Source organism: Micropterus salmoides, unplaced genomic scaffold (genome assembly GCF_014851395.1).
Source record: "Micropterus salmoides isolate LMB-PRFRI ecotype aquatic unplaced genomic scaffold, ASM1485139v1 Ms_hic_scaffold_2, whole genome shotgun sequence".
Classification (NCBI taxonomy): domain Eukaryota; kingdom Metazoa; phylum Chordata; class Actinopteri; order Centrarchiformes; family Centrarchidae; genus Micropterus; species Micropterus salmoides.
The window spans coordinates 44,630,675-44,658,509 of NW_024041150.1; the positions used below are offsets into that span (position 1 = coordinate 44,630,675).

The following is a 27,835-nucleotide window of genomic DNA, read 5'->3' on the forward strand; positions in this document are numbered from 1 at the left end:
TGTCGGTGAATGTACTGTGGTGCTTTATCAGTTGCTCCCGCTGCACTCTGAACTCCGTTCGACTCAAGTTTTTTACCTAAAGGACTTAAAAGGTGTGTGAGAGGACCTGTGTTAGAAAGTGGACTTTGAGGTAAGATTTCTTTTTCAAACTAAGTCTTCTGTGTCTGATGGCTTTGAAACAAGGGGAGGTCATGGTGTGTCGTCAGCTCCAGGCAAATTCTGCACCTCCTCCCCCACATCCTCGTCTGCACTCCCTTTTCTTCTCTTCAGTCCGACTTGAACTGAGATTAAAAATGTGCTGTAAAGTGATATGGCAGTGTGAACACTGTTTAATGAGCACCATGCCGTAAAATATATTTTTATTCCACCGCAGCTTTGTATAGCCTATAGTTTGGGGCTAAAATGACTTCATGTCTGAGTAGATTTTAATATCATGAAAATGTCTTGGCTGTTTTAAAGTTGACACTCTGGGAGACCTTCATCAACAGGTCGGACAATCCAACATGATTTATAGAGCAAAGCTGGTTCACCAGCAATAATATCTGCCCTGCGGCTGCAGCCGCAATCTTTCTCAGTCGTGACAGCAAAAGTGTGTATATATGTGTATGTATATATGTGTATGTATGTATATATGTATATATATGTATATATATGTGTGTGTGTGTGTGTGTGTGTGTGTGTATATATATATATATATATAATGTGTGTGTGTATGTATGTATGTGTATATATATATGTGTGTGTGTATATGTATGTATGTGTATGTATATATATGTGTGTGTATATATATATACACACACACACACACACACACACACATATATATATGTATATATATATATAATGTGTGTGTGTATAGCCTGATGCTTTGTTTATGTGGACATTTCCTGTCTGTTCACAGCTCAGTGGCGTCCATCCTCTTGAATTCAAGAGGACTGACAGAGGAAGAAACAATGAGTTCGCCACAAAAGGTAAATCCCTTTCACAGAGGGGGCTTTAACAAGCTTTGTGTATTTCCTCCTATTTTGGGCTACATTTATTGACTTTTTAATTTAGACATTATCCTGTGCTTGGAGTAAGACGTTTGACTCCTTTTCCTTTCTGTTTTTTAGTCCCGTCTGAGTTTGATGTGCATATTGTGCAAAAGTGCATATTGAATACAAACAATAGCTACATTTTCATCATAAAAAATGTTGTCACAAGTGGTACCTTGTTTTAACACTTTTCTCTCAAACTTTGAAATCTGCTTATTCTCTGACTTAAAGACAAGCATGCAGCTGGAAAGTTAAGGGAAACTTATGTCGTGTAAAAAATTCAAGACAAGCTTGGACTAGATCACTGGTCTCAAACTCTAACCATCCAGGGGCCACTTTGGTGCTGTCATCTCATAGGAGGGCCACACCACCATTAAAGCACTCTAAGAAAGAGCAATATTCTCAGAATGTACTTATTTTATTTCCATTACCAACATATTTTGAACATTTCCATGTGTTTTTCTTAAATAAATTGTAAAGTTGTACTAAAGTCAAAAAGTACAATGCAATGTTGGATCAGATGTTCGGCCAGGCTGGGCCAGTAAAGCCTGGTTTCCAACCTCACCAGCTTTTTAAACTTCGTCAAAAAATACTCTATGTTTTGTAACACAATTTTCACTAATTCTGCTTCTTCATTTTCCTTAGCTGGTGTCTTTGTGCTGTGTTACTGTGCTTCCTTACTCTGCTCCCAAAGCACACGTGCTTGCTTACACACACACACACACACACACACACACACACACACACACACACACGTGCCTGGGCAGTTAGATACAAATGGAGCACATACACTCAGAGCTATAGAGTTTAAACACTGTGATCCTATATAATAACACTTTAAATGATGACAATGTAGACCACCATCGCTCTAGTAAATAATGATAACAATTTAGGCTATAATGCTCAAAAAGTATTCACAACAACAACTGTTGTACAGTCTGATGGCCAGGGGGACAAAATACAACGCCTGCTGTTTTTCTTGCGGAGCGCTTGTCTCCCTTACTGATCACCGGAGCAAAGAGCAACCCCACGGGGCCAAACAACTACGTTGTGATTTTAAGAACATTCCTATGAACGACATATTACCCAATACTAATCAGCATGCAGTGTTTAGCTATCCACTTCGGTATGGCATTTGTCTTGCTTTTATCTACTTCTCCCACACGCTGCATCCAGCGTGGTCTGCTGAAGCCTCCCTCCACTGCTTGTTTGGGTGGATGATTAGCAGGCTGATCAACACCCCTCCTGTGAACCATGGTTTGACTGTTTATGTATTCAGAGCCAGTGATCCACGGACTTTCAAAATAATAATAATAATAACTGCGTTAATTCATTAATGCATTAAAGCTTTAACTTGCCCAGCCCTACAAATTAACATAATTTCTGGTGGCATGGCAACAAATGCTGCTTATGCTCTGAGGATGTCTTCCTCCTCCCTCCCTTGCCTGACATACTTTTGCTTACACACATGTCCTCCTGTTGAGCCCTGCCAGAGTCAGAGAGGAGCACACACACAAAGCTACACTGTGATCTTAACTTTCGCTGTCTACAGTACATAGTTACTGATTATAAGCGTGTCGAAGTGTCCTTGGGCAAGATACTGAACGCCGAATTGCCCCTGGCGGCTGTTCCGCCAGTGTATGAATGAGTGTGAATGTTAGTTTCCGTTTGAGCACTTAGGCTCAGTGTGTGAATGTGTAGTGTAAAAGCGCTTTGAGTGGTCAAAGACTAGAAAGGCGCTATACAAATATGGAGCATTTACATTTAGGTACATGTTGTAAAACACTTAATGTCATGACCCCCTGGACACATCATAAAGCATCACACACATTTACCTCCTCCCCATACCCGAGAGACCGGAGGCCCCTGTGGTGTATAATATATGTGCATTTGACGCATAACAGTTTAACATAGCACTGTAGCAGCTGGATAGAGGATTAGTGACCTTTAAGGGGAGAGCAGAGGTCACTGGTTACGTGGAGGCTCAGACCCTTATCTGGTGTCCAAAAGATGTTTACACTTATCCTATAGAACTTTGCTCTTATATGGATTGGGGCCTTAGTTTGCAGACTCAGACCCTTATATGGTATCCAACAGATACCTAACCTTGTCCTATATAAGCTGTGTTTGATGTACAGAGAGACAGAGTGGCCATCGGGCTGGGTCACTCTCCAAGCTGCTGCAGAGCTTGTAATTGATGCTGAACTCCTTGATATAATAAACTTTTATGATCAAGAACAGTGTCAAGCGGATTTCTTCTCAACACATGATCGCAGCATTATTGTTCGGACACCACACCCCCAATCAGCAACATTAATTACGTGACTGTGTTTAGAGATGGTACTCATGGAATTCCAATTACACCCGCCTCTTTGACCATTTATTTGTTATTGAGTGACGCGTGGTGACGTGCTGCCAAGATGGTGACGATCAGCTCTACCCAATTTGGATTTCAAAACTGCTCTTCAGGAACCAATGGGTGACGTCACGGACTCTGCGTCCATTTTATATATATACAGTCTATGAGTAAAGCACTGTAAATCAATAAACACAGTTAAACATAAGGCTGGGCGATATGGCCGAAAATGTTATCTCAATAAAAAGTTTGATATCTTTCCATATCGAAAAGTTTTAAATCCTTATTTCTTTCAAGTTTAAAGGCTGATTTTTGAGTGAAAGTTCAAGGCAAGGCAAGTTTATTTGTATTGTACATTTAAACAAGGCAATTCAAAGTGCTTTACATAAAACATAAAAGCAGCAAAGGGAAATTGGGGGAAAAAAACACATTAAAACAACTTTTAAAAGGGTGACATAGAGAATAAACAGGATAAAATACATTTTAAAGACTTAAATAGGAAATAAAAACATGGTAAACGAGGACAGTAAATGTCACAGTGCAGTGCACGACATTAATCCACAGCCTTACATTTGATCTAATTAAAAGCGATGGTAAAAAGAAAAGTGTTAAGTCTTAATTTAAAAGAACTGACAGTTTCAGCAGACCTGCAGTTTTCTGGGAGTTTATTCCAGATATATGGAGCATAAAAACTGATCGCTGCTTCTCCTTGCTTAGTTTTGAATCTGGGGACAGAAAGCAGACCTGCCCCAGACGACCTGAGAGGTCTGGATGGTTCGTAATGAGGCAGAAGATCAGAAATGTACAGTACTTTGGTCTTAAACTTTCAGTGCTTTATAAACCGAAATCAGGATTTTGAAATCAATTCTTTGACATACATGAAGCCAATGTAAAGACCTCAGAACTGGAGTGATGTGATCCACTTTTTTGGTCTTAGTGAGGACTCGAGCAGCAGCGTTCTGAATCAGCTGCAGCTGTCTGATGGATTTCTTAGGGAGCCCTGTAAGGACACCGTTACAGTAGTCGAGTCGACTGAAGATAAATGCATGGATAAGTTTTTCCAAGTCCTGCTGAGACATAAGTCCTTTAATCCTTGATATATTCTTCAGGTGATCGTAGGCTGACTTTGTAATTGTCTTAATGTGGCTGCTTAAATTCAGGTCTGAGCCCATGACTAAACCAAGATTTCTGGCTTGATTTGTGGTTCTTAACATTACAGATTGAAGCTGAGCACTGACTTTCAATCATTCCTCCCTGGCTCCAAACACAATAACTTCAGTTTTATCTTTGTTTAATTGAAGAAAATTCTGGCACAGCCGTTGACCTGCTCAATACAGTCACTCAGCACCCGTATGGGATCATAGTCCCCTGGTGAAATAGTTATGTAAATCTGTGAGTCATCTGCATAATTATGGTAACATATTTTGTTGTTTTTCATAATCTGAGCCAGTGGAAGTATGTAAATGTTAAACTGAAGAGGTCCCAGAATGGAGCCTTGGGGAACTCCACAGGTCATTTTTGTTAGTTCAGATGTGTGATTACCTACAGATACAAAGTACTCCCTGTCCTTTAATTAGGATTCAATCCTGTTTAGTACTGTGCCAGAAAGTTTTCAAGTCTGTCTTGTAATATGTTGTGGTCGACCGTGTCGAATGCAGCACTGAGATCCAATAATACTAAGACTGAAATTCTGCCCCTGTCAGTGTTTAAATGGATGTCATTGAAAACCTTAACAAGAACCGTCTCAGTGCTGTGGTGTGGTCGAAATCCTGATTGGAAGACATCAAAACAGTTATTTAGTGCCAAGAAAGCACTAAGCTAACTGAAAAACACTCTTTTTAATGATTTTACTTAAAAATGGGACATTTGATATGGGCCTATAATTGCTCATTAGTGACCTGTCTAGATTGTTCTTTTTTAAGAGTGGCTTAATTCAATTCAATTTTATTTATATAGCGTCAAATCACAACAACAGTTGTCTCACAGCGCTTTTCATAAAAGAGCAGGTCTAGACCGTGACTCTGTGATATTATTTACAGAAGCCCAACAATTCCCACCAAGAGCAAGGACTAGGCGATAGAGGCAAGGAAAAACATCCTTTTAAGAGGCAGAAACCTCGAGCAGAACCATGGCTCAGGGTGGGCGGACATCTGCCTCGACCGGTGAAGGAGAGAGAGAGAAGGGGGGGGGGGGTTGTGGTATTGTAGTGTTAATGATAATAACCGTAATATTAATGATAATAATAACAGTAATAACAGCAATAGGACTAGTAACAATAGTCGCTGCAGCAGAGGGTGTCGAGCAGGAACACGGGGGCAGCAGGTGACCCGCAGCCACAGATCCAGACTCCACAGCTCCAGAGCCAGAAAACCTGCAGGAAGTGATAGGAGGAGAGAGGAGAGGGACGAGAAAGCACAAGACTACCAGAAAGGGAGAAGTTGTGTTAGTAACATGCAATAATGGGATAAGGTTGCATACAGAGGGAGAGAAAGTAGAGGAGAGAGGAGCTCAGTGCATCATGGGAAATCCCCCGGCAGTCTAGGCCATAACAGCATAACTAAGAGATGGTTCAGGACTCACCTGAGCCAGCCCTAACTATAAGCTTTATCAAAGAGGAAAGTCTTAAGCCTACTCTTAAATGTGGAGATGGTGTCTGCCTCCTGAACCCAAACTGGAACCTGGTTCCACAGGAGAGGAGCTTGATAGCTGAACGCTCTGGCTCCAAGTCTACTTTTGGAGACTGTGGTGTCCGAACAATAATGCTGCGATCATGTGTTGAGAAGAAATCCGCTTGACACTGTTGTTGATCATAAAAGTTTATTATATCAAGGAGTTCAGCATCAATTACAAGCTCTGCAGCAGCTTGGAGAGTGACCCAGCCCGATGGCCACTCTGTCTCTCTGTACATCAAACACAGCTTACATAGGACATGTTTAGGTATCTGCTAAATACCATATAAGGGTCTGAGTCTGCAAACTAAGGCTCCAATCCATATAAGGGCACAGTGCTGTAGGATAAGTGTAAACATCTGTTAGACACCATAGAAGGGTTCAGTCCCTACATAAACACTAATACTACTCCCCCCTAACACGGGGTCAGAGGTCAAATTCCATAGGAGGGTTCACTGTTTACACACCCATCAATCATTACTCCCCCTTAAGAGTTCACTGAGCCTCTGTCCAGCTGCTAGAGTGTTATTTTAAACTGTAATGGTCAAATGCACATATGTTATACACCACAAGACTCTAGGAACCACAAGTAACCCTGCATTCTGGGAGCGCAGTGCTCTGGTGGGGTAGTAAGGTACTATGAGCTCTTTAAGATAAGATGGTGCCTGACCATTAAGAGCTTTGTAGGTGAGAAGAATGATTTTAAATTCTGTTCTGGATTTTACTGGAAGCCAATGCAAAGAAGCTAAAACAGGAGAAATGTGATCTCTTTTCCTGGTTCCTGTCAGAACACGTGCTGCAGCATTCTGGATCAGCTGAAGAGTCTTAATGGACTTTTTCGAGCAGCCTGATAAAGAATTGCAGTAATCCAGCCTAGAAGTAACAAATGCATGGACTAGTTTTTCTGCATTTTTAGACAGGATGTTCCTGATTTTTGCAATATTACGTAGGTGAAAAAAGGCGGTCCTTGAAATTTGCTTAATGTGAGACTTAAACGACATGTCCTGATCAAAGATAACTCCAAGATTCCTCACAGTGGTGCTGGAGGCCAAGGCGATGCCATCCAGGGAAACTATATCTTTAGATAATGCGTCACGGAGGTGCTTAGGCCCCAGAGCAATAACTTCAGTTTTATCTGAGTTTAACAATCAAGCAACTACATTTATGTCTTATGTCTGAAATAATGACATCCAAATGTGGTACAACACTTGTTTATTGTTATTATATACTACTAAAACTACAACCTATTTCACAAATAGATCATTTTTAAAACATCAATAAAAGTAAGTATATACAGGAAGAGACAAGGTGTGTCCAGATGTATTGACTGATTATGAAGACAGTTTAGACCAGAGGTCACTAATAGGCGGACCGCGGTCCGGATCCGGACCCAGCCGCCAACTCTATCATCAGCTTTTCTCCTGGCTGGTCTGTGGACACGGTGGTTGTAATCCAGGCCAACCAGCATGGTCCAATCAGTGTACTGGTGAGAAGCACAGGGTGTTGGAAGACTGCAGGTGACCTGAGGGCGCAGTAGAAATAAAACATACAGGATTTTTTACTTCTGGTAAAATAAGTAATGGCATAACACCAGTTACAGTAAAAGGTTTTCACACAGTAGGTTTAGCTACGAACAATGTCAAACTATATTATAGGTAGCTTATATACTAGAAACACAGACACTTGGGGACCTTTAGCCATCATTGTTTATGTACACTAACGTTGAAATGTCTTTCTCATAACTACAAACACACACCTACATCATTTGTAAAAGAGTAACATACAGTCAAGATAATTACACAAACAGATTAGATACAAAGTGTAAAGATAGGTGTAAACATAGTATAATAAACCTAGATGGTGAATAACTAAACCGGCGCAGTCTACACCTACATTGTCTTACCTAATATTAGCATTGGAAAACACAGCTTGCGCTGCTGTTTTCCAACTCACCTACAGCTAGATATAATTCATCGCCTCTACTCTGGCTGCTACACCAGCCTGCACTCGTAGCAACCGTTAGCTGTATGCTAAGTAGGTAGCTACGTTTGCTAGCAATGAAAGTAACAAATTATTATCAAAATAATAAAAGCCAGATTACCTGTCCAGCAGAAATAAAGCCACCACTGTGTAAGTTTTCAGTCCCTTGGTGTTCCACAGTTGTCAGTCACTATCGTTGAAAAGCCACGCAGATATTACCTCCGGTCTGACCGCTTCGCTCGTCAAATCTGAGAGCTGACCAGGAGAGTGACAGGCAGCCAATCATTGCATTCGGTCCGAGTGAAACGAGTGGCTGTGTTTACTGCAGCCCTGAGAGGACTACAGACAGCCGGTTTTTATACTCTCTTATTCAGAGCACCTAACTTTTTAATATGCATTGGTGTATAAAGACAATTTCAACAAATATGAGAAAAAGTGTTTCAGATGCAACTGCCTATTTCTATACAATCTATACAATCTTTTTATGTTAAATTAATAGCCTTCAGACACCAAATTTACATGTCTCGGTGTTGATTTGTGTGTGATCATTATACTGCCTATTTGATTTTAAGCCCAATGCCGGACCAGGTATGCAGAATTTTGCCACTATATGTCGCATGATATGGTAACTTAAAAAGTCACAAACACCACAATTTAATGCCCTGTGGAAACATTTCCATTGTCGTTGTCTTTATTTTTATCATGTCTCTCTATTTGCAGAGTGTTTTCTAAATGCTGCATGTGTAGTGTCTGTTTTTCACAAGTTGCCAAAGTTGCATGGGTTAAGCTCTCAGGGCTAAGGTAGAAACCAAAGATAACATTTTATCTTCGGTCCAACACTGCACTTCACTGATGTTCTCACTCTTTCTGTATTTCTGTCTCTATAGAAAGAGAGAAGTGCAAAAAAATGCAGATCTCACCACTGTCAACAATGTGAGAAAGACTTCCCTACTTCACATCGTTTAAAGATTCATCAAAGAATTCACTCTGGAGAGAGACCCTACAGTTGTGACCAGTGTGAGGAAACATACACCTCTCCAGGAAATCTAACAATTCACCAGAGAGTACACACGGGAGAGAAACCGTTTCATTGCCAGGAGTGTGGCAATAGATTCAGAACACATGGGCATCTACAAAGTCACTGTAAAAGATATCACACTGACGAGAAACCTCATAGCTGTAAGCAGTGTGACAAAGCATTCAAGACGGCGGGAGACCTAAAGGTTCATGAGAGAGTTCACACTGGAGAGAAACCATACAGCTGTAAGCAATGTGGGAAAACCTTTTCAAGGTCAAGTAACTATAGAATCCACCAACAAACCCATAGTGGAGAGAAACCCTTCAGCTGTGAGCAGTGTGGGAAAACTTTTTCTCGGTCATGTCACCTCAAGAGTCACCAAATCATTCACACTGGAGAGAAATCGCACCGCTGTGATGAATGTGGAAAACCTTCACTCGACTAGAAGGCCTAACAATCCACCAACGTATCCACACTGGAGAGAAACCGTACAACTGCAGGCACTGTGAGAAAGCTTTCATTTCTTCAACAGATCGCAGGGTACATGAACGAATCCACACTGGACTAAAACCATACAGCTGTGAGGAGTGTGGGAAGAGTTTCACTCAGCTGTCTGCTTACAAGAATCATAGAAACATCCACACTAAAGAAAAAACCTACCCCTGTCAGCAATGTGGAAAGTCTTAAAGTCATCCACTGCATATAAGTATCATGAAAGTATCCACACTGGAGAAAAACCCTACAAGTGCAAACATTGTGAGAAAACATTCTCTTCATCAAACACATGCCAAAGACACGAGCGTGTCCACACTGGAGAGAAACCATACAGCTGTGAGCCATGTGGGAAGAGTTTTAGTAGTTCATCTTCATATCGGACACACAAGCTTTTCCACGCTGGAGTCAAACCACACCAGTGTCAACACTGTGACAAAGGTTTCTATTTATCATCCAAACTCTCAGAGCATCAGCGTGTCCACACAGGATGTAAACCGTACTGGTGTGTTAAATGTAAGAAACTCTTTGCCTGGAAGCTCAGCTAAAGACACACAAGTGTGTCTAAAAAAGCTTCCCTTTTATTCAAAACGTGTTACTACAACACCAAACCTGAACCCTGTGGTAAGATTTTCTGACCACAGTCCTGATTTGATACAATACTTGCATTTAACTAAATGTTGAGTCAATATGCCTCTGACACATTGTAATAATTGCTGTAGACACTTAATTCATCACACCGTATTTGTCACAAGATACCTGATCCGAATACTGATTCAAAATATAAAGTTTATCAGGTCAAATAATTGATCTGATATAAATGAAAGTTTAACTGGATAATTTGACTCCTGAAATTTACTTGATGTGATAGCTTTACAAGAAAAGCCTCAGGAGATGAAACAGTGTGCAGGTCCTACTGCTAGCTAGCCAGCAGTCTGCAGATATCAGACTGATATGTACTCAGTTGTATTTACCTATATGCATTCTGATAATCGTACATGTGATTACTTTGTATAATATTATATATGTATAGATCAGCTTACCCGTGTTTTAGCTATAATGAACATTTGTTTTGTCTTTTGCCCACTCTTTTTTTCCTGTGACAACTTGAGTTTTAAGGCTAAGAACGTCTTTCTTTGTCACAATCCTAGTCTGCTTCTCTTTCTTGTACTTAGAATTACTGTGATTCTTGTTTTGAGTCTGTCTGTGTAATGGTTAGGTAGGTTCATTGATTTATGGATTACTCTGGATCGGTCTGTTCTCCTGTGCTTGATTATTTGGTCTGTTCTGTGTCAGGTGTTGTGCTCATTTGCCCGTGTTTAAATGTTGTCGAGTGTGTTAGTTGTTCCTGCCTGTATCCCTGTCTGGTTGTATACCCGGATCTTCGTTGTCTTAAGTCTGCTTTTGGATTTTGGTTTCTTAATGGCTTTTGTCACAAAATTTGGATTTTTTTGTTTGGACATTACCTCTGCTTAATGGATTTGTTTGGACTCCCTCTGTAAGCGTGCTAACTTTTTGTTAATAAATCTTGAGAACTGAACATGCCTGCTCCTGTGTCTTGTTTGGGCCCCAAACCTTTATGTAAAGCTCAGTACATTGCCTTGTTGTTGAAATGTGCTATACAAATAGCCTTGCCTTGCCTAAACCTGTTAGTCAATCCTGACATTCTCCAATTCTCTGACAGACTCCAGTTATCTCCATCCATTTAACCCCCTCGTTACCCTACTAAAGGAGTTCTATGGCCCAAATGAGTTTGTTTGAGTTCTTCTGTTGTTTTCTTTTTATTGCAATAAATATCACAAAGGGGACTGTTTGTTGTAACTTATTTATTTGATTACAGTATTTCTCTATTGCTTAAACACATTTCTTAAATTATGCCTCTTTTTCTCGAAACTCTAAACACAAATCCACAACTCTCCCCAATTCCCCCATATTTTTCAGGTCAAAATGAAGCTCTCCTCAATCAAAACCAAACTTTGCCCTCAGACATAACACACAAAGCCCTCAAAAACACACACACTACAACACAGTCTTGCACACTGGTGAGAGAAATTCAAAACAACACTACAAAACTGGTTATTAGTAATGTTGCTTGTGGTTTTCCCCTCAGGAACCTTTTGACAAAAGAAATAAAAAAATGTAAACATTTGCACACATTTTTCACTTAGAGTGCTGTACAGTACAACACAGCAAACAACAAATTATTCTGCCCCAGCGCCCTGTCTTTGGTCTGGAACAGGCCAGAGATTCTTTTTCTCCACCTCCTCCTCTTCCTCCCTCAACCTATGCTCTACTCCTGCTCCGCCTCCTCATCTTCCTCCTATCCCATCTCTTCCTCCAACTCCTACTGTTCCTCTTCCTCCTCTCCATACTGCTCCTCCTCCTCTCTGGTGTCCTCTACCTCTTCCTTCAGATTTCTCTGGATAAGTTTCAGACTATCTAGTCAGTCCACAGATTAGATGATGCCGGTGTGTCTATTCTGCAAATGGACATTGACTTACATCTCCATTTACAGGTCGTTTTGGATATGTCACTCTGAAATACATCATTTATTCCTCCACAGATTAACTGATGTACTGATTTAGCTGTGCTGAGGTGAGCTGTGAATCCGCCTCTGCTCCACTATATCTATAAAACACATTGGTCCTGTAATTTTCCTGGAATGCAAGAGCATTGGTTTAGTTTAAAAGGTGGAGGGGACAAATGAAGAGGAAGGACTGGGGATCCGTCCCCAGAAAACTTTAAGCATTAAACACTTAATTTCCTGCATTATGGTGAATTTTTCTGCACCAATTTACTGTGGAAATGTTTTTATTTATATAAAGGGAAACATTCAGGCGGCAGGTGACAATCCAAAATATAAAAAAGTATTGGAACGGTGAGGCAAATTCCTTTGTTTTTGTTGTTCCCTGAAGAAATTTGGATTGAAGATCAAAAGATGAGTATCAGACAAGAGTTCAGAATTCAGCTTTCACTTCCTGGTATTCACATTTAGATGTGTTAAACAACTCAGGACATACCACCCTTTGTTTGCTCAGATCACACGCTGGAAACAAGGTTAGATTTCGTAGCATCGTAGTTTGACTGTCAGCTATTGGTGTGCTTGTTGTTGTTGTTGTTGTTTGTGTCTGTAGAAAACGTAAGTACTCATCAGAACATTGTTCATATGAATCTCCTCCTGAAAAGTCGGGTGACCTGGTGACCTGAACAGTTAATAATTAGTGTAAATGCATTAAGATTCATATCAAAAGGACAAAATGTAACTTCTTCTCTGGTTTTAATGTCCTCTGTAGCAGCCGTTTGTATTCAGCCAAGTCATCATGCTCAGATAAAAATTCTATTGATCACTTTTAAAGCTCTTCATGGCCTCTCGCCTTGTTATATTTCTGAACTTTTAGTCCCATACGCACCAGCACGTACCTTGAGATCCTCTGGCAGAGGTCTGTTGTCTGTTCCAGAGTCTCGACTGAAAACTAAAGGGGACAGAGCGTTTGCTGTCAGGGCCCCGAGGCTCTGGAACAGCCTGCCCGAGGAAATCAGGTCGGCTGAGTCAGTGAACTCTTTTAAGTCCCTTCTTAAAACATACTTTTATAGGAGAGCTTTTCCCGATCTTATTTGACTTTATTTTATCCCTTTTATTTTATTTTACTAATTTTATATTAATTTTTCATGCTCTTATCTTGTTTTTTTGTATTATTCTTTACACTTGTTAAAGCACTTTGTAACTTGTTTTTGAAAAGTGCTCTACAAATAAGGATTATTATTATTATTATTATATAATGAAAAAATGTATATAATGCATAAACTTATTATCTACTGTGTATGCTGAAATGTTTAGGTGAAACTGAACTTTCTTCTTTTTTCTTTCTTCTTTAAATGCCTATAATGCATATTTTTACAGTAATAATGTATGAAGTGACAACATATTGGAGTTTTATGTCAGCTCATCATCTGTGTTCTTGCATGGCATCAAAGGACATTGAGAGTTTCAACAACATCACCAACACAATATAAAACAGCATCGTTTGCATAGATATAATTTTTTTTCGGTCAAAGTTGAACATAATCTTCAGGAGCTACAGCAGGCTAGCAGGTTAAAAACAGTTTTTCACAGTGTACATTATAAACATTTATGTTTATTAAGCACTTTATTCTCATAGAAAATTATATTATTGTTATTATATGATAACAATATCAAATAATACAATAAAATAATGAACAATCTGACAATCAACTGATAATTATGTTGATTAGAATGATTATCTTGTATCAGATGTGTCCAGTCTTTGTATTTGTCGCTCCGATTTCTTTCTGTATGTTGCAGGTTTCATTTTCAGCACTTCACATTACCTGTAGAAGCTTAATAATAGTTTTATTTGCATTTAAATAAGTTTTCTCTTTTTAATGAAGTCATCGTTAATTATGTAGGTGAGCTGGATTCATGTTCAGTCTTTCTGTAGAGTCTAAAAGTTGTTTATCAGAAGCTGTGGAGCTTGTTGCAACACGTCTAATCTCATCTGAAATACCAGCTGCACAGGCAGCACATCATGTGGTTTAGAAAGGGAGGTTTAGAAAACACACACAATTGATGCTTCATGAAAAATTGGTATTTGAATCCTCCAACTTTTCAGTAAGTGAAACTTTATTGATCAGCATGTAGACGTGGTCAAGACAACTTGCTGAAGTTCAAGCAGAGCAACAGAATGGGGAAGAAAGGGGGTTTAAGTGACTTTAAACGTGGCATGGTTGTTGGTGCCAGACAGGCTGGTCTGAGTATTTCAGAAACTGCTGATCTACTGGGATTTTCACCACAACCGTCTCTAGGGTTTACAGAGAATGGTCCGAAAAAGAGAAAATATCCAGTGAGCGGCAGCTGTGTGGATGAAAATGTCTTGTTGATGTCAGAGGAGAATGGGCAGACTGGTTCGAAATGACAGAAAGGCAACAGTAACTCAAATAACCACTTGTTACAACCGAGATATGCAGAACACCATCTCTGAACGCACAACACGGCAAACCTTGCAGCAGATGTGCTACAGCTGCAGAAAACCACACCGGATGCCCCTCCTGTCAGCTGAGAACAGGAAACTGAGGCTACAGTTCGTACAGGCTCACCAGCAGAAGAAGCAGAAGAAGGAAAAACGTTTCCTGGTCTGATGACTCTCGATTTCAGCTGCGACATTCAGATGGTTGGGTCAGAATTTGGTATAAACAACATGAATTGTTGAACAATGAAAATGGATCCATCCTGCCTTGAATTAACGGTTCAGGCTGCTGCTGCTGGTGTGATGGTGTGGGGGATATTTTCTTGGCACGTTTTGGGCCCCTTAGTACCAACTGAGCATCGTTGAAACCTGACAGCCTACCTGAGTGTTGTTGCTGACCATGTCCATCCCTTTATGACCACAGTGTACCATCCTCTGATGGCTACTTCCAGCAGGATAATGCACCATGTCACAAAGCAGAGCAGCACAAAGGAGACCAGTGTTTAAAGGGGATGAAAGCAGTGAATGAGATTGGCAGAGTTCAACGTGAAGAGTCTCTGGGGGGTTTGAGTTGCCAGGTGTGACCGCAGTTTTTCCACTTTCATTTCATGAGAAGAGAAACAAAGTCTGTTCAACAGAGAAACAACCTCTTAAAGTCCTTCATGTGATACATATAATAATAATGATAATACAATTCTTTAACTGCAACAAAAAACACACAAACAGGAAATAAAGCTGACAAACAGCTTAAAACCAGGTTTTTATTTACCTTCAGTGCTGTGAATGAACACAGAACTCTACTGTAGAGATAAAAACTGAAATAAATGTATTTAATGGCAAATTAAATAAAGTAGATCCCCACGGACTAAACACAAGTCCACGATGATGCTGATGTGCTTCCACCTTCTGGCTGCTTCCTGTCACTGCAGACACTCAACAGTCTTCAGGAGGAGTCACGAGTCATATATGTAACAAGATTACACTAATAAATAGTGCTATAGATAAATAAGTAATAAAATGAAACCTTAAGCACACGTTTTTGGGAGGTTGTTTAATATTCTCATAGAACATGCTGGATTGATTGATTTAATGACAATATTTGAGTAGGGGGAGAGCCGGAACGATTGAAACACTTTTTCTGTCTGTAACATTTTTAAAGATAATGTTACAGACAGAAATCATTTGTTGTTGTGATCAACAACTCACGTGTGTGCTCTATCAATACCAGGTATTATCTTGTAAAAATGTGGAACGACTTCGGTATAATTGGACTTTGAATGGACGGTGCGCGTTGTTTCATTCGTCCCTACTGACAGATGAAACACGTCGATATACATTTAAATTATTTATGTTATTCTTGTTTTTTATTTAAAATGATTGACAGTTTCCTTCTTAATATGTAATTTCAAACAAATTTTGTAATTTTCTTAAAGAGGTGGTATTGTGCTCATTTTCAGGTTCAAAATCTTAATTAGGGGTTTGTACCAGAACAGGTTCACATGGTTTAATTTTCAAAAAACATAATATTAATAAAGATTTTCTCATACTGCACATTGCTGCAGCTCCTCTTTTCACCCTGTGTGTTGTACGCTCTGCTCTTGAGCTACAGAGTGATGCATCTTACTTGTACAAAATCTTTGTTGGGAGTTGCACATGTGCAGTTCCCAGGTAAGGACTACTAGCCAATCAGAAGCAGAGAAGGGCGGGTCGTAAGAAACAAAGTAGTGAGATCCAAATCAAAGCCGCTTCAGACTGCGACCGTAACCTAGCAGATGGTATAAGTTACTCAAAGTCCACAACCACACAACATCATTGTTCCACATCTTAACATAAAAATACAAAAATCACCATATTTCAACTAAATTTTACATAAAAATTGGCCAAACAATTTGAACGTTTGCTCAGAAGCTTTCACATCAGGTTTTAGGTCACATTAGCATTATAGCTATAACTTTAGCTGTGTTAGTCAGCGTTTACAACAACTTCGCACTTGAACAGTCTGTGAAGTTACATTGCCGTGTTTATTTTAAATATAATTCACAACCAATAAAGCATACTTACAGGTTGTGATTGTGAATTTCCAGCCCTAAACGGAGTCGGAGTTGCATCGTCGGAAATATAAAAGCTGTGAAATACATTAAAGAAAATCTCTGATCCATTCATAAAAATTATAGTTCAAGAAATGAAACAGAGCAGGACACCCAATCATATAAGTGAATGAGTCAAACGGTTTAAAGAGATAAAAGTACTCTACATTATCCTGTTTGTTACACCAGTTATTCATCATATAGCACGTAACTCTCAAGTTTTTACTTTACAACTTTTACTTTACTATTTATCTGCTATGTAAAGCTCATGTAGCTCAGTAATAATCATGTAAAAATATAAAGAACCACAAAGCTTTTCAGTCATGTTGATTATATGGTTTATACAGTATACAGTACATTATTGTGTTGTAGCAAATGTGTCAAGTCTCTGTAGATAGATACATGCCTTTTTTTATATATATATCTTATTGCATTATTGTATGATTCTTATACTGTTTGATGTATGTATCAAGAACATTGTGTACTTCACTGCGGCTCACCGTCAGTTCAGCTGCTTTCACTTCTTCACCCTCATCTATTCTCATATATGCTAATGACTCACGTCCTGTCTATCTGGCCTAACAGGCATCAGACAAAGTTCCTGTTTTCAACTCATTTCATTATTCCAGTAACTTCCGCTCACAATAATTTTTCTGCACAGCAACAGATGCTGTAAACAACCACACTCCTGTATAAAACACACACTCTCCTGCAGACTGCTCTGTACTCTGTATGATTTGTACCTCTGAAGCTTCAGAATAAATACGACAAAGACAACTCTGTGTTCAGGACCAACTTTATTTTACATCTCCAGAACGGTTAATTTCCATTACATGGCTCATTTTGGGATGTACAGTAGTTGCATAAAAACATAAAGAGAACTTTATTCCTGCATACCCACAGCCACATGACACATTCTTCTGCCTTTTTGTTGACCCAGCCCGCCCATTACCAATGTCTATATGTGACGAGTTAAGAGGAGGAGGGAAGTGTGTTTTCGCTCTCTCTATCTCTCTATCTCTCTCAGCTGAGTCACATTGTGATTCCTGCAGCTCTGAGGTCTGACCTCTCTTTGCTGAAGCCCCTGGATGAAATCTGAGCTGAACTTGAAGATCACGACATCAAAGCGCCTGAGAAGTGTGGAAGTATTTTGGATTCAACAAGAAGCGGTGAGACAATTTGTTGACTTTGTTTCAATGTCGCTGTTAACAGGATGCTGGAGATGAGTTATGTGTCTGAAAAGAGTTTCAGAGCAGAAGACAGAAAGTTTCCAGCAGCCTCAGTAGTTTATACCGAAATATTTACATCCTGTTAGATTTAATCAAACATTATCAGGCCAAGATTTTACTCTCTCTGTCTCAAACAGCTGTTTGCTTTATCTCTATTTGCAAAATTTTAATCTTCATGCAGGTCTAACTACCTTAGGAATAAAACTGAACTTATATTGAAATAAACCTATAAAATATCCCTTAAAATAAATAGTGTTGACATGATTGTCATCAAAGCATCATGAAAGTTGTCATTAAATTGAAAGACATAATCATTCAACCTTCAAAGTTCAGTAAAAAAAACATTTAGTCATTTGATTTAACTTTGCAGTGTTTGGATAGAAGTTCTTTAAAGAGTTTTGACATGATAAAAGGTTTTTCATGAAACTTTGTCTTGTCGAGGAAGTGACTCTAAAATGGTCGGTTTCTTCTCCCGCTGCTGCTCTGACTTTTACTTCCTGTCATTCACTCTTTTTAGGCCTTTCTCATTTCTCAGTTTGTACCTCCTCGACTCCTCGCATGCGTTGTAGCCCCTCCCACCAAAGATGCGAGCGGTCGAGGCAACAGGCATTTAATGAAATGAGATGAGATACATACAGGCTACAGATCATATCGTCCCACCTCCACCGGTCACAGTAGCTTTCCAGGAGATTTCCTTATTGTGATGCTGTGATGGCAATTCGAGTTTTCAAATAAATAGCTCGTCTTTCTGTGAATTTTATTCAAATCTTCTGCAGAAGGACTCACAGTATGTTCGAATAAGTGAGGACTGCTGAGTGAGCCTGTTATTTATCAAGCTTTAGGGTCAATCATATCATCCCTCAGACACACGTTGTCCCTGAAGTCTGGATAACACAGAGAACAGAGATATTTTGACTGTTACACAGATTCAGTGCCACATCACGGACGAGTCTCCCTGAGTCCAGGGTTACATGCAATATGTTTGGAATTCCCATCACATTTACTCCCTTTTAGCATTTTATGCTAACCAAACATAGGAATACAAACATTTCATGTAACCCTAGCAGTACTTGCAGAGAAGGTGATTATGTAAAAATATAACAAAAATGAGAATATAAGAAATATAAGGATATAAACAATAAAATGTACTGATTCAAAAACCCAGAACAAAATTAATAAAACTTCACTTTCTTCCCCTCTGAAAGGTGGGATCCACTCCGTTGAATCAGTTAGTTCAGTTGGTAGTTGAAACGTGTGAATCGACAGCTTTGTCGATTCACACATGTTTTAATGCATGCAGTAATGTCACAGCAAACATCGTGGTAAGGTTATGCTGCTTACCTCTTGCATTATTGTGTGCAGCGTCTCTCTTGATGAATACTAAAGAACGCTGTACTGCTCCCGCCATGGTTGCATATTCCATCTGCATGTCATGACTCATTTAAACATCAAGGCTGCTGAAATACTTTTTCAAAGGATACAAAGGTGTCCTCGCTTATAGCTCTTCCGACAAGCCTCCTCAATGTTTGATGTTCTCTCCTCGCTCCTCGTGCTGCATTTTATTTTAATTGAGATCTCCTTACATTTCTGTGTCACAGGCGGAGGATTGAGCAGGCGTGGAGGCACAGGTAGAGAAAAATGAGAAGGCCTTCAATGCGGTGCAGCTGAACAATGGCAGCAGAAACTGGAGCGTGGAAAAGTCTTACAGCTTCCAATTACAGATATCAGCATTAAAACTCTAGAGTTATTTTATCTGAAACAGTTTGTTTTATTATTGAAATGAATACATTTCAGTTTCAAAACTTCTAACACTTTAAATAACAGATGTTTTTTCTCAGCTGTAATGTAACAGTGTGACAGTTATGTTTCCTGTCTCATCATGTCTATATTCACAGCTCGGTGGTGAAACAAGACACTTCTCACAAGAAGACGTACAGCAGTCACCATTTTGTCTGAATTCAGGCCGGCTGTCTGAGGAAGAAGCATGAGTTCTCCAAAAAAGGTTGAATCACTTACTTTTCATTTCTTTTTTTCTTTTTTCATTTTAAGCTTTCTACATTTTGATTTGGTTTTCTTTCTTTTCCTCTTTGGTTTGTGTAGAAATAACATATATGCATAGTTGTTAAAACAGATTATCCAACATTAAAAAGGTGATTGCTCCCTCTGCAGTACAAAGTATGTTACGGGCACTTGAGGGGCTGATGCCAGAGCAACAGGAGAAAAAGTAGCTGACCTAAAAAAATACCATAGTAGTAACCAAAAGTACATGAGCAACATCATACTGAGAACTTACAAATCTATACATTTAAACCCATTAAAGGAACAACAAACCCCCTGAAAGGCTTTGGTTCTGAAGATGCCTGAGGTAGAACAAAGCACAACATTTTCCTGTGGTTTAATACTTAGAGCAGGTCTTGATAGTTGAGATGTGTCAATAAAGCAGACACACTTCAGCAGTCTTACTCTTCTTAAATGTATGGGACACTGTAGACACATCACTGACACAAGCCTAAACAACAGCCCTGTGTGTGTGCACATTAAATTATTCCCCAAGAATGGAAATTGTAACCTCCTATGTTAATTGTGTCCCACTAGAATATCACTTTATTTAATGTATTTTATGGAGAAAAAGTAGGAGGGCTAAATGTCATCTTCATTTCACTGATTTGAATGGTAAAACAACAATAGGCTATTAAAACATATTTCCAGTTTATATCTAGACTTCAAATACTTTATTATTCATTTATGATTCATTTATGATCGATCTTTAATTCTTCCAATTTATTAACTCCAATTTTTCTATTTTGTCAAAATATGTCCTAATGTGCCATACTGCCAGTTAGCTCATAGTATCATCATAACGCATTATATTCAAAGATAAGAGTAATAAAATATAAAGAAATATAATATTATATAAAATATTATATAATTATAATTATATAATGAATATTTAATTTATGGTTTGTGTATCTTCTTGAAATTGTAAACAGAGTTGTGTATATTTTAAACTCACCATGAAATATAAAGAATGTGTGTGAACTTTCAACTTCCAATTAAAAGCAAATCTTCAAAGGGGAGAAACCTAAAAGTAAGACAATGAGTTCCAGAGAGAGAGAGGTGAGACTGATACATGAAAATCACATGATCACAGTGCTGGTGTCTTCAAACTACGACAATGTAGAGAGATAGTTGCATGTATGGTAAACTTACTTAGTGGAAAAGGCTCCATGACCCAATGAACATCTTCAATAAAAATTAATAATGAACCACACAAGTGAGGGCACCCTAAGATAGAAGGTCAATGGAATATTTAGTTACATGATCACACAGAGGGCAATCTTTGCAAGAAGCACAGCTTTTGTTGACAATTTCCATGTCCTCTTCCTTTCCATACGGCCCCTCGTCCACTGTTCTGGTTGCATATTCATCAAGTGGTGAAAGTTTCAGCTTGCCCCACTTGGTCTGCAGTGTCCAACTGCAGGTTGTCAACAGTTGCCCTGCTATCACATTTAATCAGGCACTTGCTGAGCTCTTCAAGTGCAGATACTGGGAAAGCACTGGTTCGGATGAGGGGGAAGTTTTTGGGGTGCAGAAATTATAAATCTGCATAAAGTGTCTTGTGGGTCAGAAATCTTATGTAGATGGCCTTAATAGCTGTATCAACAACTTGATTTTGGACCTTTACCTCACAGGCCTTTTCTGGATCAACCATGGTCTCATCCTGAGGCATCTCTCCTGGCATGGTTTTCTTCTTCATTCTTTTCTGAGCCAGTGCAGCCTCCACTTCAATGTCTGTTTCCTCACCCTGCTCCTTAAACTGTCAGCAGCATCCTTGACAGCTTGGAAATCGCTTTCTATCTATTTGAGGGTATGGGCTGGCCCGCATGTCATTTTTTGAGCTTCGAAACTTGGATAGTAATTAACAGCGAATAATCAAAGCTTCCCGAAGGTCCCGTTATGCCGATTGTTTAAACGTCTGTTGATAAGCAGGCTGTCATTTCATGAGCTACAGCTATGTATTTCATAGATAGAAGCAGAACAGGAGAAGAAGTGGCCTTGGCCATCTCAGCCACACTTGGCTTTGTGGAAATTCACGAAGGGCAGAGCACACTGTTTTCACTAGCGAGGACCACGCCACAACTATACGTAATTTGAAGGTTTATGCAAATGTTGAATGTATGGATTATAAAGGATCGGGGGGTTGGGGTAAGGGCAGACCGGCTGGAGATGAAGAAGGAAGCTGAGGATCACCAGCAATAAGCAATAAAATATTTCTTGTAAATCTCAACTTAAACATTAATGTAATCAAATCAAATATTAAACCAAAGATATTTGCCACAGCCAGGTCATTACCTTTTATCTAGTTTGTTAAAACAAGTTAAGAGTCCAGAGCCACGATCATAACATCATAAAAGGCACTTTCTGAGCAACAAGTTAACATATTTAAATCTGTTTTTTCTTTCTGAACAGGTATCAACAGAAACATTTTTCTTTTATCAGGGAGAAGTGTTGAGATTATTTCTTAAGGGGCTTTGTTGATGTAACAAGGAAAGGTAAGACAGGTCTAGCTTAGAGTAATTTAGCTGACCCCTAAGTGTTTATCTGACATTTATGGCTTTCTCAGATGTACTTGTCCTGGTCAAGATGACAACAACAGACTGATTAGTTAGAGACAGTAGCTCAGACGTCCAATATGACAAAACATTGGAGAATAAACATCAGATAGATTAGGTGTTATAGGTGAAAGGTGACCTAATAGAGAAACCTACAGGCACTAGGGGGAAGACAGAAACATAAAAGGGACCACAAGATGTTGTCCTTCAGATTTGGTGTTGGCATTTGATGTGTTCACATGTTGTATGCTTAACCACACTATGTTCAGTCTTCATCAGTCTCTGAAACATCTTCACACCTGAACCTGGCTCACAATAATAGCATTTCAAAAGGCAGCAAATAAAGCAGCGTTTATTGTGGGATTTCTGTATGAAAGTGGTTGTGTTTCCGATTCTGCTCGCTCATGAGTTCAAGCGAGCACACGTACGAGCACACGCCTGGTAGCAATCTTAAAACTGCACCGCTAGTGGCCACTGAAAACTCCATAATGCCCCTTTTTAAAGACATAATAATTTTAACTCCATTTTACATAATCACAATGTTTTATTTCCATGCTTAGAATGGCAGAAATACAGCTACCAAGTATTGTGTTTTTAATTTTGAATACCGCATATTTGATGCATCATGGATACATCTCAAAAAACCTTTTACAACTATTTTCTGTCTTACACTGTCTCTCTGAGTCAATAAAACAAAGTTATTTTATTTTAAAATAAAAAAACTGGTGCTATACTGTATGACAATGTTTTACCCTGAATGACACGTATCATTACAAATATGTTACGGTTAGTGGTGTGGAGGCAGGTTGGAAGACCCAAACGCAGGACACAGAGCGGAGCAGGTATAGTTCAGTGGTTTAATTAAACAAACAAAAGGCGAGCACACTTACTGATTGAGTGGCTGATACAGAATCCAAAACAAAGGTAGTTCCAAACAGAAATCCAAAATCCAGAGGTACAGGGTGACAAGACAAGCAAGACTGGTTACAGGAAGGCAGAGAGTACACAGACGACAGACTGGGGGGGTAACACGAACAATGACCGGACAAAGACAAGACAGAAACACCAGGTATATATATACACACACGGATTAACGAGCAGGGCGGGAGCAACACAGATGACAGACATGAGGCTAACGAGGGAGGCAGAGAGACAGCAGGAAAAAAGAGATGCAGGCAGGCACAACAGGGGGTAACAGAGAGAACACTTAGACAAGCAGACATGGGTGAATAGCCAAGAATGCACAAGTACGGGCTAAACAGAACCAGTAAATGAACAAGGGAATACACAAGACAAAACCGGGAACACAAGACCAGGAGTAAACACAAAAGATATTAACTAATGTAAAGGACCAGGAACTAACTGAACAAGACTACACAGAGAAACACAGAACCTAAAACAGACTTAAACAGGAAAGACATGAACACAAAAACCACACTCCTAACAAAATATTGATTAAATGTGATTCCTTTTGAATAACAATGCTGATCCAATTAACTATGAGAAACAATAGCATTTTATTTTTAAGTGCGAGTTTATTTTAAGTGCTAAATGTGCAGTTTAGGTGAACTCTCAATTCTGGACGCCCCAAATGTGAAATAGCTATTAACTGATATAATTTATAATCTATTTTAATCCATAATTGTATGTGTGTAATATTAATATATTAATATATTAATATAATCCATAAGTAATACCTTAACTGCAATGTAATAATGCAATTAACCCTTAAGTGATATTCATCCAGTTTGATCTCTGGAAACACTTCCATTGTCGTTGTCTTTATGTTCAGCATGTATGAGTGTTTTCTAAATGCTGCATGTGTTTTGTCTGTTTTCACAAGTTGCTAAAGTTGCACTGGGTTAAGCTCTCAGGGCTAAGGTAGAAACCAAAGATAACATTTTATCTTCGGTCCAACACTGCACTTTACTGATGTTCTCACTCTTTCTGTATTTCTGTACTTTGTCTGTCTCTATAGAAAGAGAGAAGTGCAAAAAAATGCAGATCTCACCACTGTCAACAATGTGAGAAAGACTTCCCTACTTCACATCGTTTAAAGATTCATCAAAGAATTCACTCTGGAGAGAGACCCTACAGTTGTGACCAGTGTGAGAAAGCTTTCACTACCGTCCATTATCTAAAAAGCCACCAGCGTACTCACACTGGAGAGAGACCCTACAGCTGTGACCAGTGTGAGAAAACATACACCTCTCCAGGAAATCTAACAATTCACAAGAGAGTACACACGGGAGAGAAACCGTTTCATTGCCAGGAGTGTGGCAATAGATTCAGAACACATGGGCATCTACAAGGTCACTGTAAAAGATATCACACTGACGAGAAACCTCATAGCTGTAAGCAGTGTGACAAAGCATTCAAGACGGCGGGAGACCTAAAGGTTCATGAGAGAGTTCACACTGGAGAGAAACCATACAGCTGTGAGCAATGTGGGAAAACCTTTTCAAGGTCAAGTAACTATAGAATCCACCAACAAACCCATAGTGGAGAGAAACCCTTCAGCTGTGAGCAGTGTGGGAAAACTTTTTCTCGGTCATGTCACCTCAAGAGTCACCAAATCATTCACACTGGAGAGAAATCACACCGCTGTGATGAATGTGGAAAAACCTTCACTCGACTAGAAGGCCTAACAATCCACCAACGTATCCACACTGGAGAGAAACCGTACAACTGCAGGCACTGTGAGAAAGCTTTCATTTCTTCAACAGATCGCAGGGTACATGAACGAATCCACACTGGACTAAAACCATACAGCTGTGAGGAGTGTGGGAAGAGTTTCACTCAGCTGTCTGCTTACAAGAATCATAGAAACATCCACACTAAAGAAAAAACCTACCCCTGTCAGCAATGTGGGAAAGTCTTTACTTTCTCCAGTTCATTAAAGTATCATGAAAGTATCCACACTGGAGAAAAACCCTACAAGTGCAAACATTGTGAGAAAACATTCCCTTCATCAAACACATGCCAAAGACACGAGCGTGTCCACACTGGAGAGAAACCATACAGCTGTGAGCCATGTGGGAAGAGTTTTAGTAGTTCATCTTCATATCACAAACACAAGCTTTTCCACGCTGGAGTCAAACCACACCAGTGTCAACACTGTGACAAAGGTTTCTATTCATCATCCAAACTCTCAGAGCATCAGCGTGTCCACACAGGACGTAAACCGTACTGGTGTGTTAAATGTAAGAAACACTTTGCCTGGACAACTCAGCTGAACAGACACAAGTGTGTCTAAAAAAGCTTCCTTTTATTCAAAATGTGTTACTACAACACCAAACCTGAACCCTGTGGTAAGATTTTCTGACCACAGTCCTGATTTGATACAATACTTGCATTTAACTAAATGTTGAGTCAATATGCCTCTGACACATTGTAATAATCGCTGTAGACACTTAATTCATCACACCGTATTTGTCACAAGATACCTGATCCGAATACTGAGAGTCCTGATTCAAAATATAAAGTTCAGTTGTATTTACCTATATGCATTCTGATAATCGTACATGTGATTTACTTTATAATTATAATAATTATATATATGTATAGATCAGCTTACCCGTGTTTTAGCTATAATGAACATTTGTTTTATCTTTTGCCCACTCTTTTTTGCCTTTGACGACTTGTGTTTCAAGGCTAAGAACGTCTTTCTTTGTCACAATCCTAGTCTGCTTCTCTTTCTTGTACTTAGTATTACGTTGGCCCACTCTGAGATTCTTGTTTTGAGTCTGTCTGTGTAATGGTTAGGTAAGTTCATTGATTTATGGATTACTATCGGTCTGTTCTCCTGTGCTTGATTATTTGGTCTGTTCTGTGTCAGGTGTTGTGCTCATTTGCCCGTGTATAAATGTTTGTCTGTTCAGTTCTGTCTTGTCGGATCATTGTTGCTTGTTGTTCCTCTGACTCCCCTGTCGAGTGTGTTAGTTGTTCCTGCCTGTATCCCTGTCTGGTTGTATACCCGGATCTTCGTTGTCTTTAAGCCTGCTTTAGGATTTTGGTTTCTTTATGAATTTCACAAAATTTAGATTTTTTGTTTGGATAGTACCTTTAGCTTTTTGGATTTGTTTGGACTCCCTCTGTATATGTTCTCAATTTTTGTTAAAGAGGTGGCATTATGCTTTTTGTCTTTTTCCCTCTCCTCTATTGAGTTACTTTTTGTGCATGTAACAGGTTTGCAAAGTGAAAAAGCCCAAAGTCCAGCCCAAAGGGAGTTCTCCCACAGAAAACTCTGCTCTGAACTCCCCGAAAACAGCTCATTTGCAGTCCAGCCACTTCCCTTTGGCTTTCATCTCTGTGACGACACATGGATGAAAGCAAAATGTGCATCATATAACGCTCGCCAAGCGACTACTCCGACACGCCCTCAAAAACAGCAGTGGAAAAACACTGAGATGGAGCACACTCCTCCTCTCCCTTCCAAACACTAGCTACACGCCAGGCAGTCAGTGGACATAAATTTGTTACTGTGATGTAGAGTTAGAGCTCAGTTAAAACTTTATGGATGAAAGATACATTTGTATCTGAGTTTGTTTGAGTTCTTCTCTGTTTTTTTTATTATAATAAATATCACAAAGGCAACTGTTTGTTGTAACTTATTTATTTGATTAATTCTACTCATGGAAATTTCCACCACAGTGTTTGTATACTTGGAGCTCAAAAGAGGCACTGCAGCCTTTCATGGGAAAAAAGATTCAGACTATCTAGTCAGTCCACGGATTAGACGATGCCGGTGTGTCTATTCTGCAAATGGACATTGATTTACATTTTACACGTCGTTTTAGATATGTCACTCTGAAACCTTCACAGATTAACTTCTCTTATGATATAGCTGTGCCGAGGTGAGGCTATGAATCCACCTCTGATCCGCTATATCTATAAAACACATTGGATCAGTTCAGCCAGTGTTAGAGACAGTTAGTGACAACTTTCAATCATCAACACCAGAGTGAGAGTCTGAGACTGATTGACAGATGACAGTTGTTGATCAGTGAATGATTCAGTGTTACCTGTGGCCCTGTGTCAATATAAAGACACCATGAGGACAGTGGAGATGCAGTACGGAAAGAACACAGCCAGGTGGCAGACCAAACTAGTTTGAATTTGAATTTTGTAATTTAATGAAGTCCTTATTGACTCAGTACAGAGAGACAAAAAGATCCTGAAAAGATATCTTCAATGCCAAGTTACATGAGCGAGGGGTCTGGGGGACCGCACCTAGGGAAACTGATCATTAAACACTTCATTTCCTGCACTCTGGTGAAAGTTTCTGCACCAATTTATGGTGGAAATGTTTTTAATTATGTAAAAGGAAACACAAAATTCAGGTAGCATGTGACATTTCAAAATACATGAAT

At 39.3% G+C, this 27,835-nt stretch overlaps 2 protein-coding genes across 5 annotated transcripts in view; one reads left to right on the forward strand and one right to left on the reverse strand.

Moving 5' to 3' along the window:
- On the forward strand, positions 1 to 26,911 carry LOC119911603 (zinc finger protein 595-like). Of its 3 annotated transcripts, none has more exons than XM_038730523.1 (4): positions 1 to 130; positions 902 to 971; positions 8,927 to 9,052; positions 24,568 to 26,892. In XM_038730523.1, exons 2-4 carry the CDS (start codon positions 954 to 956, stop codon positions 25,717 to 25,719), a joined length of 1,296 nt encoding a protein of 431 aa, XP_038586451.1. In that variant the 5' UTR covers positions 1 to 130; positions 902 to 953; the 3' UTR covers positions 25,720 to 26,892. The 3 variants fall into 3 exon arrangements, with proteins under 3 accessions (XP_038586451.1, XP_038586450.1, XP_038586449.1); XM_038730521.1 differs by lacking the exons at positions 1 to 130; positions 902 to 971; positions 8,927 to 9,052 and adding exons at positions 17,658 to 17,790; positions 19,449 to 19,478; positions 19,746 to 19,852 and having other exon boundaries at positions 24,442 to 26,911; XM_038730522.1 differs by lacking the exons at positions 1 to 130; positions 902 to 971; positions 8,927 to 9,052 and adding exons at positions 17,655 to 17,790; positions 19,746 to 19,852 and having other exon boundaries at positions 24,442 to 26,911.
- LOC119911619 (coxsackievirus and adenovirus receptor homolog) overlaps positions 1 to 27,835 on the reverse strand; it is a 185,895-nt gene that overhangs the window by 7,577 nt on the left and 150,483 nt on the right. The gene's annotated exons all lie outside the window — the stretch shown is intronic.

Excerpts from the sequence above, each read along its gene's own strand:
- LOC119911603 (XM_038730523.1), top strand. Across the intron at positions 9,053-24,567 it reads AGAGACCCTACAGTTGTGAC|CAGTGTGAGAAAGCTTTCAC; the intron begins CAGTGTGAGGAA and ends TACAGTTGTGAC.